The sequence below is a fragment of the Seriola aureovittata genome, chromosome 12 (assembly GCF_021018895.1).
Source record: "Seriola aureovittata isolate HTS-2021-v1 ecotype China chromosome 12, ASM2101889v1, whole genome shotgun sequence".
NCBI classification, from domain to species: Eukaryota; Metazoa; Chordata; class Actinopteri; order Carangiformes; family Carangidae; genus Seriola; species Seriola aureovittata.
Window position 1 is genome coordinate 7,839,035 of NC_079375.1, and position 12,786 is coordinate 7,851,820.

At 39.7% G+C, this 12,786-nt stretch overlaps 1 protein-coding gene across 2 annotated transcripts in view; it reads left to right on the forward strand.

The window, feature by feature from the left end:
- Positions 1-12,786, forward strand: part of ankrd12 (ankyrin repeat domain 12) — a 38,608-nt gene that overhangs the window by 13,616 nt on the left and 12,206 nt on the right. The window contains exons 2-5 of one of the 2 annotated variants that reach the window (XM_056391318.1): positions 6,470-6,583; positions 9,975-10,125; positions 11,801-11,872; positions 12,274-12,414. In XM_056391318.1, the coding sequence (XP_056247293.1) occupies positions 6,524-6,583; positions 9,975-10,125; positions 11,801-11,872; positions 12,274-12,414 (424 nt within the window). In that variant the 5' untranslated portion in view covers positions 6,470-6,523. The remainder of the gene's footprint in view (positions 1-6,469; positions 6,584-9,974; positions 10,126-11,800; positions 11,873-12,273; positions 12,415-12,786) is intronic. The other variant, XM_056391319.1, reaches the window with a different exon arrangement.

Here is a 12,786-nt window from a genome sequence, read left to right on the forward strand (position 1 = left end):
AGGAGGCATGTTTTGTCTGTCTGGGGTTAGGGTAGAGAGAGGTGAACTGACGCCTTGAGGGATCCGGTGTCACTTGCTGTTTGTTTGTCCATGTCGAAATATGCCTTGAGTTCAGACAAGCGAGTGCTGGGAGGAGGAGAAGTGCACTTATTTTGTGTTGGAAATTTTATGCTTTTGAATTTGGTTTCACAGTTAAAATAGATGGATGGCATGAATGTGGCCAAAGACCACAAAGAGATAAGGCTGGTGTGTTATTTTTATTGTATATTTTTAAAAATAATTAGTAGGTTTATGATTTTGGGCACTTGGCGTTCTCAGAGTGGCATTTCACACAGGTATCAGCCTGTACTACATATACTAACACCACAGCAGGAACTGGCTTGGCTTACTATTACTTTCAGCAGTAATTAATCCACCATTTTCTAAATTAAATTAATCATTTGCTCCATTAAATATAACAATAAAAACTTTTTTTTACATTTTTACAGTCAAGTCCTTGTGTCTCATTTATGAAGACTTTAAGAATAAACTCAACCAGCACATATTATTTTTAACAAATATAATAAATTAAATGAATAATTTATGATCAAAAATGGAACTGATCAATGTTACATTATTTTAACAATAATTTGGATTACCGACATGTTGGACAATAGGGGTTTCCTTTTGTTTTGTCTACTGGAAAATAATTGGACTGGACATTTCTAGGGCACGTTACTGATTTGGCAAACACAGGGTGGGGTATTTATTTGTTGCCAGCATATAAATAGGTGTATAATATAAACGTGTAAACTGGTAGCTTGTGTGTGTGTGTGTGTGTGAGTGTGATCACGCTGGCTCTTTACTGGTTATTGTTGCCTCTTCTTTAGTCTCTGTAATCGGGCCTTTGCGTCTGGCTTTGTCCTGCTCCTCATTAGGGAGGAGGAGGAGACGCAGGCTTGGAGTGGATGCGCAGCTGAGAGAGACCTCCCCCATCATTTAGCCTGACGGCATACAGGACCACAACCACGTGACCGGCTGTTTACTGTCGCAGCAAGTGTAGTGTGTCTCTGTGAGCGCATTAAATGATATTTGTAGGGATAAATTGACTCCAGCTTTATATATATATATATATATATATATATTATTGTTAATAATTTGCAACTGGTAATTATTTGTGCTTCTGTACCTTTTTGAACAGAGAAATACATTCAGAGCTTGTTTTTCAGTAGGTTCCTTTGTGTGTGCAGTCGTAAGTGCAGCCACATGGGAGACCAGGGGAAAATCACATGTATTTTCCACATGGTGTGTCTAAGAGCTCACAGCAGGCAGTACTCTTAGTCTAGAAGCTGGAGTAATGCTGCTGCTTCTGCTGCTGTTGGTGGAGGTGACGGCGGTGGCGTACTTTGTGTGTCAGGCTCAGTTCTATTCTTAGCCCTCTTCCCTCCCCGTCCCATCCTGCAGTCAGTGGATCAGGTTACCGTACTGTGTGTGCTTTTCATCCATCTCAGCTACACCACCACCACACATGCTTCACCCCCCCCCTTCCAATGCACATCTCCACACCAGCCCCCAACCCGCTCTTCAAACCCCCAACTGCTACACTCACGCAAGGGCACACACTGAAGCAGCCGCTCTGCTGTCAGGGCCAACATGGTCCAGCACTACAGGGAAATGGTTGTTATTGTTGTTAGTCAGGAACCAGTGGAGTTAAAGTGCAGGAACACCAGGTTATAAATAAATACAGGGACATCTGCTTCTCAGAAGGACCAGCAGTGCAGCCACCACACTTAACTTGGGATTTCACTGACTTAGTTCAGTGAGTGCTGGTGGATATTTAGAAATTGAAAAAGTCACATTTTTCATGTCGAGGCTTAAAGAGGATAATTTATAAACTGTGTTATATTTTTGACCTTCAACCCTGATAACCAGCATGTTTTGGTCATCCACTAAAACTTTGGAATCATGTTGTACTCACATTATTGTCATTATTGTCACCTAGGCAGAAGCATGGTATATTTTAGATCTGATTCGATTGGTCTGTTAATTAAGGCTGCAACTAATGATTATTTTTGATTCCCTTTCAATAGTCTGTTAATCATTTGATCTATAAAAAAAGATGAGAAATTATCCATCGCATTGACCTAAAGCCCAACATGATGTAAAGATATTAAACTTACTATCGCATATGAAAAATAGAAAATCCACACAACTCAGTCGCTGGATCTGAAGACTTTTGGGTGTTTTGCTTATAAAAGTTGCACAAATAGTTGATTATTAAATTAGTTGTGGATTAGTTTTCTGTTGATCACCAACTCAAGTAATTTACTAATTAGTTCAGCCCTACTTATAAATTGCTTACTTGATTGACAGTTACTATTAATAGAGGAATTGTCTGTTATTTAGACCAAAACTCAGCTGTGGGAATTTGCTGCTATTTTATTTTTATGTCACAGTAAAAGGAATATCTTTGAATAAAACAAGACATTTGAAGATGCCACCTTGGTCTCTTGAAAATTATAACGGACGTTTTCTTTTTAAGACAAAATGGATTTTCTCTCGGTTGAGAAAAGAATTGGCAGATGAACCGATAATGAAAATAATCATTAGTGGTATTCCTAGTATATTTTGTTTTTTCTCTTCAGTGTCTTCTCCTTGGCTGCTGAATTATTTACCACATCACTGATGTTTAGACTGAGGGAAGCAGCCATCCTGAGTGTCTCTAGTGTCACATCTCTCTCTGTAGTACATCTCTAAACCTTTTTACTGTTGTGATTATGCAGTTTGATAGTCTCTTTCGTTGGTATTAAGTAGGTTAGATAATTGTTGCTATCACTCAGTTTTCATTGTACAGGGTCCCATGCCAAACTAATCTGGGCTTTAGTCTCTGTGAACTCTAGTAGTCATCAAGGCAGGGGTTTGAGCTAGACTTGAAACAGCCCAAGGTTAATGGCAGAGCTCGCAGAGGCTTATGCAGCCCTGAGCTGCTCATGAAACGCAGTGCATGTGAATGCCGAACTGGCGAGTGCCCAAATACCTCTGTAATTATAGTCACACCCTCCTCGCCTCGTCTCTGGGCCAGATTGGAGTCCTGTCAGCGTTTGTTTTCTGGTCTGGTCCCGGGCTGTCCATACCGCTTTAATACCCCCGATACACTAGCCTCTTTACACCACCGTGTTCACTGTGGGCTGCTCAATTCTCCCTTTCAGCTGGCTGAATGACAATGCTGCTGCATACTGGCTATCTGCTGACTAATGACGGACCTCTCACTGGCCTCAGCTGTGCAGCAGGGCTGTGTGTTGGAAAAACGATACCTGTCAACACTGTGCTATTACTTGGGATCAGCAAAGGTTGTAAAGGTATCTGAAGAAACAAAATGTTTGATTCCTTTTTAAGAAGTCTAGTCGTCTTCTTCATGGTGATTTAGTGCCGAAAACAAGCATGACTGAATTCTGTCTGGAAAGGCAAATGGTATGTGTAACTATTAATAGTAATAAATGTTCCCTGCTGTCTAATAAAGAATCAGTAATTTAATAGTGATATAGTGTTTATATGTCTTAATCCCAAAAAGCATGATTAATTGCATGTTTAGTCTCAAAGTAAAAAATAACATGAAAAACGCAGGGCTGCACCTTACAGTTGTTTTCATTATAGATTAATTGGCTGATTTTTGTTTCCCCTTTGATTTATTGTTACATCATTTAATTATCAGAAAATGGTGAAGAGGGCTAATTTACAAATTCCCAAAGCTCAAGGAAACAACTATCAACCAACTTACTCTTCAAAACCCAAAGATATTTCATTTAGATGTATATAGAATAGAAAGGAGCAGAAAATCCTCTCAATTAAGAAACTGGAACCAAAGAAAGTTTGTTGACAATTAATCAATAATCAAAATAGTTACGTATTTTCTGTCAGTTGAATAATCAGTTGATGAACTTATTATCTCACCGCCAAAAAACATACACTATCCAAAACCTATACATATTACAAGGTCACAAGAAATATTCCGACAATTTAAGATAAACTGAGATGTGACAGGACAATAACATTCAAAAAAGTCGACCACAAAACAGGTTACAACAAAAGCAGTTTCCTTTTTTATTCCTTTGTGCCTGCGACAGCCATGGTTGGAGGCATCATGTTTATGAGTTGACCACCCATTTGTCCCCGTCTTGTGAATTTGACACACACACTTTGACACAAGGTTGAACTGATTAGATTTTGGTGGTCAAAGTTCAAGGTCAGTGTGTGCTCGACAGGCCACACGATTGTCTCACATGAAAGGGATGAGTATGAAATGCCGGACTATGCTTGCTATCAGGTTGATGTCTTGTAATTGATGGCCTGCAGTCTGTCCTGATCTGTTTAGCTACAGTGGGGGTATGTTTCCAATTTTGCGTCATACATTGGCATGGATTGATTGTGTCATGCTAGTGAAGTGTGCCACAGGTGACTCTACTTCTGTCATTTTGAGCCTTTCTGTGATAGTTGTAATGGAAAAGAATCCACTCAGATTTTTGTTTTTCCATTTCCAAGGTGTTGTTTACATCCTAAGTTGGTTAACATACCAAACCTCTTGCTAATTCTGTATGTACTACTGCACATAAGGTAGTGTGGTGTGTAGCTTAGCTGCACGGGAATATGGCTCTGTAGTCACACAAAGACCTAAATGACAGCATGGCTGCCTACATAGATACAACCTGTACGTATGTGAATGATGCACACTATGTCTGAAAACCTGCCAAAGTAAAACTGGATGAGACATAGCTGTGTTTTTAACAAATATATAACTTTCAAACAAAAACGCAAAACATTCCAGGTCCAGCTTCCATAGTTCCAGCTTTATAAATGTGTGAATTTGCTGCTTTTTCCCTCAATATGAAATTGAATATATATGCATTTTGGACTCCTGTTCAAAAATTACTTTTTATATCGAAATGGTCAAAGGTTGACTTCACTGTGACATCATTATTGTCTGCAAAAAACACATCTGACCATTATTCAGCACTAAATCAGGAAGCGGAGATGGTGACCATATTTCCTGCAACTTCATGCGTTAATTCTAGTTTAATCTGTAAAATGTAACGAATATGTGAAAAATGGTTCACATGTTGGCAAATTACTTTTTAATTTTTCCAGCCCACAGTCCAAAATCAAAATTGTTGAAGATAGCAAATATTCACATTTGAGAAGCCCCTGTTGATCAACTAATCTAAGGATAGAAACTCTCAGAATATGTGTTGGACCTTTTATGTGTAGCAGATGATGATACATTCCAGTTACATTCATTAAAATCCAGCAAAGGGCAGCATGTTATCCTCAACAGAAACAGTAATATCTGTCAAAATCACATATTGTTGAAATTGTTTTAATTGTTGAATCAAACCAGTGCTCAGGTCTGGTAGAGGAAAGACGCTGCAGATCGGTAGAAATTACCAGAAAAGTTGGGAAAATTTGCACTGCACTTTTTAGCAAGGTGGGTCAACCTAGTTAGAAGTGTACAAAAGAGACAAACATGCTAATTCACTTCTTGGTAGGTTAAAAGTTTACTATATATATTATAGTTGAGTTGGAATTGGATGCATTGTGAGTAATGGGGCTGTCCCATTCGTTTTGGTGGCTGCTACCTTATCAGTGGCGTTCAGGTTCCTTTTAATATGTAGTAAACTGTGAGGGACTTTCATAGGGTAAAGAGATGCTATTTCTGTTGAATCAGATGCTCTTTATATGAGTGTGTGTTTTTAAAAAAAAAAAAAAAAAGAAAAAGAGCAGGGAAAGTTCGTTGGAAGTACTTGGGTCTTATGACTGAAAATCTTCATGTGACAAGATAACTGACACATGCCAGGTCGGCTTCATGAGCATGTTCAGCTGAGTGCTACTTTCTCCACTCACTGCAGGCATCCACAGTGTCCCCATTGACGCTGCTGCATGTGTTACTACACTGACACAAACCACATCAGAGGGAAGCCTGGTTACACTGATGAGTAGGCCAGAGTGACAACATGCAGGGGAACGTTTTCCTCTCAGAAACTTAAAGAGTCCCTAATGCTGTGATTCATGCTGCCTTGTGTAGTTGTTTCCTGCCTGTCTTTAAAGGTCGGGCTCAAGAAGTGGAATGGAAATTTCAATAAAAAAAATCCCTGATTACTGATCCACACAACCTACATCATGAAACACAGCTGAGTTACATTTTGTAGCAGCACTGTTTTATACACTGCCACTCCTCTCTGGGGTGAAGTGACTTTTCATAGCTCATAGCTCTGGTTTCCTCTGTGATGCAGACACTTGCTGAAAGCCTAGCCTGTAAACAGTCTCTATGAAGGATTGTCATTTCATTGTACCTGTATTTAAAAATGTCTTCCCAGTGTCTGGAGCACACTCTGCCTGTTTACACCAAGTCTAAAGAAACGCTACGCCAGTCATTCACTCCGATTGTGAGGTGGCAAGTTGAAATCCTTCTCATTGCTCTTGTGTTGTCTGTCTCCAGGTGCATGATGACCATACTGTGCTGTAGCTGTCACAGCTAGTCAGGTGCCGCACCATGGCCAAACCTGGGAGCGACAGAGATGGAGCCATGGTGGATAAGCAGGCGGGGAAGAAGGTACGTGAGCACAAACACACAGTAGCACTGAAGACAACACATAAGCAGATGTGTCACAAATTTAAATGTGTTTTGTATTTTCTCCCTCCTATTTAAATACGCATATACAGTGCAGAATTAGATCACAGGCTGAGATCCAAAGGTCATTCTTGCTTTTGTCTGTCGTGTGTTGTTCTTTGTACTAAAACTTGGCTTCTAGTTTGAAGAATTAAATCAATATGCAGAAGAAACTAAATGCAGTAAGATACTGTATTGCTCAGATATAGGATGACTGATTATAAGACGACACTCCCTTTTCCAGCAGCTGTGTTTAAGAAAAAGACTTTTTGAGGGAAGCACTTCGTCCTGCTGAGTCTTCATCACTGAAGCCTTTTCTCTGGTATAAGTGAAACATAAAATACACTAAAATGCAAACCCCACATTAGTGTAACTTGTCTCACCAGTCACAAACTCACTCTCTCCTGTCAGACAACATCATTTTCTCTGACAGTTAGCATTTTTCAGACCGTCTCTTTGAACTCATCATCTGTCTCAGCTGTAATTCTTGGTGGTTTGACAGATTTTATCCCAGGTTCATTTCTGCAGCAGAGACGTCAGAGACGCTGTGAAGTTGTTTTCACTTTTTTTTTTTTTTATTTCCTCCGTGGCTGCAAAACAACATCACAGCAGCCATCTGAAACTCCTGCAGGTGATACTGGGCAAACCAAACACATACAGGGCTGACTAAGTTTGAAAGATTCACTACAAATAGGCTTGAAACACTTGGTTGCCTTGTAGCAGTAAGGCTACAAGCAACCCATAATGCAAGTATTACCCTTGTACTGTCTCTATTTTAAAAAAAAATCTGATGTTATCAACATGTAATTGTCTAGTCCTTGAGTATAAGATGCTTTTTCAAACAGAATCTCCAGGGGAAAACACATCCATATACTCTGAATATGTCTCTGAATACAGCAAAAAAAAATTTTTAGTTTCCAAAGATTTCAGAAGTTCAAGAGTTCATTCATGATTTTGAAACCAGCAGTTGACAAAATGATTTCACATCAAGACCCATTTAGTAGCTGATCTGCTTTCTGTCATATCACATGTTCTTCATCAGCCCATTGGAGTTTGCCCAGTTGTCATGGAATTGCAGATGTTCAAATTTCCATTTCATCTGAACACTTTAAAAATGTTTGGTCCATGTTAGCTTAAATGTTGAGGTTCAGAGTTGATTTTTATCATTGGAATCAGCAGGTGACAAGAAAGTCTCCCCCTCAAGGTCCATTTAGCAGCTGCTCTGGATCCCAAATCAATCATCTTAACATGTGACTTGTATTTGAGTGCTTGAGTCATGAATTGCTGGCAATGCCAATAAGTAGCTCCAGCAGTATCTTACTGAGACAGTGGTCATAATTTTAATTTTAGCAGTTTTGCTTACTCACTATTTTCATTAAGGGCTATGAGATGTAAAAAATGTCAAGCAGATCGACTTGTCATGTTAATTTTTTTCTGTCAAGATGTCCCCCAGTGTTAAAATATCAGATTTTTTAGTTTGTTTTTTCTCACATTTCTGCACCTGGTCATTTCTTGCTTTGTCATGGTGACAAAGTTTTCTTTGACAAACATTTGCCTAAGAGTTTTAGACACAAACATTTGGTTGCTGGCATTATGAGAACCATGCATGTACTTGTTGGCACAGATGCTGTCATGTTAGACAAACACTGTGGTTTGATCAGATAATAGTACATTATAAATCTGGATAGGGTGGACCAGAAGTCACTCACACAATTGTCTTTTTTTTCCTTTTTTTTTTTCTTTTTTTTTTTTTCTTTTTTCTGATGCAACAAGCAGACTGAGGACCGCTCATTAAATATTTACTTATGATTCACTGTACTGGCTTAACATAAAACAACTGAGTTTGTTTTAATCCCCCAACACTACTTGATTAACTTTTTCTCTATAAATGAGAGAGACAATCTACATCTGCTTTTATTTTTAACAGAAGTGGCTCTCATCCTAACTCTCCTCCACTTTCAACACCGCCAGACACTCCAGCTTTGCACAGCTGGCACATTGCTTCACTGAGATCAAAGAAGCACCACACTGCAGACATTTTTCCTCCTGCCAGAAATATATTTTCCTGCACTAAAATGCAGCTCACTAAAAGTAATGGTACTGAAAAGGCTTTGTATGCAGATCAGGGTACAAGAACCCAGTAACTGGAACTGTAAGCCACTGGTAGAACAGATTTACTGGTGTTGCTATGATGCACATTCATGCAATTGAGTATTTGCCTCCTCACCACTGCTACCATCATTTTAAGATTTTCTGTAGAATCCAGATAGCCCCTCTATGCACACGAGAAGCTAATTTTAAGTGATGCTGTGAAAATAAAAGTTATATTCATAAAAATAAATTGCAGCTACAGGAGGGAGGGACCAAATTTAACATGTTTTATGAAGTGGGAGTGTTTTCAGTTTGATTATGACCCAGGCTTTGGTCACCAAAACAAATTCAGCTAACCTTAATGTGGCTGTGCTTGTGTTATCATTAATCGTTTTTAGGCCTTTATTTCATTAGATTAGACCATTAAGTTAGAGTCTTGACTTGATTGACTGCTTTTAGGCCTGCAGTTTTATACTTCTATAGCAATTTTTGTTCTACTTTTACAACTAAAGATGTGGCCAGCTGTATTTTCTACATTCTTAAACATAAACATTCTTAAAAACATCTGTGTGAAATGTTTGTTTCAGAATGAAATTAGAAATGCGATGTTTATATTCATTTAGAGCTGTAACAATTAGCTAATTAATTAGTCGACTGAAAGAAAAATAGTTGCATTGTTCATTGTTGTTTACTTCGTTTGTTGATTTTAGCTACTGCAGAGTGAGGATTTTCTACTTTTTCCAGTCTTATGTTGTAAACTAAATGTCTTTAAGTTGAAAGTAACTTACAGTACTGTGAAAATTCTCACACTGCAACAGTAGACTTCTTTCTTCTCCATGTTTTTATTTCTGTGTGTAAGCAGAGAAAAACTAGTCACTCCTGATCTTTTACTCGTCTCTGGGCAGAGAACCTGCCTAGGGACTAAGATTTTAGTGAGTCATGCAGGCAAACCTGCTGCCTGCAAGACCCAAACAATGTTGCAGAGACACAACACAGCCTGTAATGTAATCATGTGCACTTTATGTGAGTGTCATGTTTTACCAAGCTGAAATACTGGCCACATGCTAATCTCAACCTATTTGCTATCGTGCATAGAGCTTTTTAAATGGGCTTGCCTCTTTCATGACTGTATTGTTTACATATACAGGCACACATACACACACAACTCACAAATGTGGCCACACCTTTGCTGCATTTCACGTCTAATTTATCTTGCGTTTTATTCCCTCCTGGCCTCTGACAGAGCAAAGACAAGTTGTCCCCTTTCACCAAAACTCCAAAGCTGGACCGGAGTGAATTGCTGGGGAAGGAAGGGAAAGCCAAGTCTTCCATGAAGCGCAAGCTCTCCTTCACTACCAGTCCGCCCCGGACAGAGGAGCGAGACTCAGACACCGGTAAGGACTGTTGATGCACCTCCTTTCTCCTCCTCCTCCTCCAACAGCCACGCTGCTGGCTTGCTGCCATGTCCTCACAGTGCCCCCTGGTGGCCCGTTGTTGAACCTTTTCTATATGGACTGTCCATAGGTCAAAGGGTTTTGATTGGTAACAGGATCCAAACCTGATCGTTCTGATGAAGCTGTGGCCCGTTGTGTTGAATATTAAGACACAAACCATGTTTTATTTATATATTTTTTTTAAATGAGACCAAGGGGAAAAAAAGCAAATGGGGATCATGTGTAGATGGAGAAAAAGAATTCTAAATATAGTTATCTGTATGACAATAGAAAATTGAGCTTCCAAACCTTTTAGACTTGTGAGGTTCTGTATTTTTTTTTTTTTATCATTGTCAACAAATCCTATGAAAAGCCAACAATGAATTGATCCTACAAACACGAATAATCTGTGTTTCCAAAGCCGGATATATCTTATTCTTCTGTGCCATTGTTGTTCAAAAACTATTAAAAACATCAGTGAGCTACACCGTTGCACTGAGTGACATGTTCCTTCATTACAATGCACACACCTTAGTTTATATTCAATTCAACATACACCGTCCCGATGCTGTAAATACTCACTCATCTACCAAATGCCTATTAATTCGCATTTGTGCCCCCAACAAATGCACCATTTACTCATGTCTAAAAAATTTTGGCTAACAACTACAGTGTTCATTAAAAAAACAATATATTCATGACCTTTTTTAAAAAAAAAAAAAAAAAATTTAAAAAAATGACGTCTTCAGTAGGAACCAGTTTGCTTGGGGATGAGAGCCACAGACTGTGTAGGAAAGTACTGAGAAACATTTTTGGTTTTGATCTTTTTATGGAATTTGTTGACATAAATGTAAAACATAAATACAATGGCAGCCTTCTCCTTTAAAACCTGGTATTGTCCATGCAGTTGTAAGACAATATGCAACGATAACAGCTCTGTGTGAGATAAAACACTTCTCAAGTGCCCAGGTTCCCGTTGGAGACATTGTGCCTTCATCTGACCTCCTTTACTTGTATAAATAGACTATTCTGCTTCCATCACTTAGTTAGATGTTTAACTGTATGTTTACATCGGATTTGAGACCCGAAAATAGTTTATTTGGTCGTCCGACTGTAATTACAGTAAATGAAATACAGTAATGCATTTTACAGACTGCCTGTTTGCCCTCATCTCCTCTGCAGAGAAAAGCTCAACGTAATGATTTTCATTGTGTGGTCCTGCGTCATTGTAACAGACAAGAACCCTCAATTTTGAATTCACAGAGTATAATTTATGTTGCACAGGTTGTAAACCTAAACTAGCATGGAGGGTGGTTTTGCCCTCCCAATAGCCTTTCCCATAGTGCCTGTCAGGTCCTGTGTTGAGCAGCTGTAGGCAGAAGGGAAGTAATGACTCCACTGACCACCTCAGACTGGATCTTCTCTCCTGTCTCTTGTGTTGTCATGACTCATAATCTGTGCGTGGAGTGAGAGTCTGCCTTTGTGCCTGTCTGTATTTGAGTACGTGCGAGATGCGGAGGGTGAGAGAGAGTGAGCGTTAATGCAGTGCTTTCCCACCCTTCCACTCCCCTCCCCCCTCCCCTTGCTCTCCCCCCCTCCTCTCTCCCCTTCCCATCCTCTCTGCTTTGCACTGTAGATGACTCAGACCCAGGCCAGTCGAGTGAGACCTGGGGAGAGAGATTAGTGCCTCCCTGCAGGATATACGCAGGTAATCGCTGCAGCCCGATCCTCAGCCCCCGCGTCCTCTTCAAGTCTCATCACCCACTTTGCGCTACAGTGCTGCTGTAAACACACATACACACATGCACGTGTGTGTGTTTTCGCCCTGCATCTGCCCCTGTTACAGCTCACGCATGTCTGTGTTTAGTAACAACTGACCGACGGAGACGGGGGGGGGTCCAAGGAGTGCCGTCTGCACTTGGCCAGCTTACGAGAATGCTGTCTTTTTTTTTTTTTTTTGTCCCTTTTTCAAACCTCATGCTTGTCATCTGTTTCTTCACGAGCTCAACAGATACAAGGGGAGGAGGAAAACAATGTCACTGTGACGATTAAACTGCTGTTAGAAAGGATTTTCTCTCGTATCTAAAATCTTTCTTGGTTTTGTTGCAGATAAAGATGGACCAGACAAGAAGAAGGTGAAAAAGGAGGCTGGGGGCAAGAAGTCCCAGGCTCCCAACCTTTTGTTTGGGTATCCTCTGTCAGAGCGCAAACAGATGGCTCTCCTAATGCAGATGACTGCCAACAGTCCAGGTTTGTGTGTGTGCCCTCTCACCTTAACCACATCCCCGACATGGCTCACAGTTTATTTACTGTTGGATGAGTCATGCTTCCGAACATTTTAACAAGCTTACGCTCTAATATTTCAAGGTTAAGAGTAGGGCAATGTCTAATATTTAATGTAGCCGCTCAACTACAGTGAAAGCTGTTGTCATTTTTAAAAAGGTTTTTACAGTTATTGCATTGTTGCCTTCCAACATGTAACTAAGCTAAATGACTCGGGTTATTGTTTTTTTTAAATGAAATGTTCTGAGTAGTTTTAAGTGGATGATTTATACCTGCTGGAAATAAACAGACAGACACAAGTAAGTACAGGTTATTAGGTTTCTAGTAAAACCTGTCTCA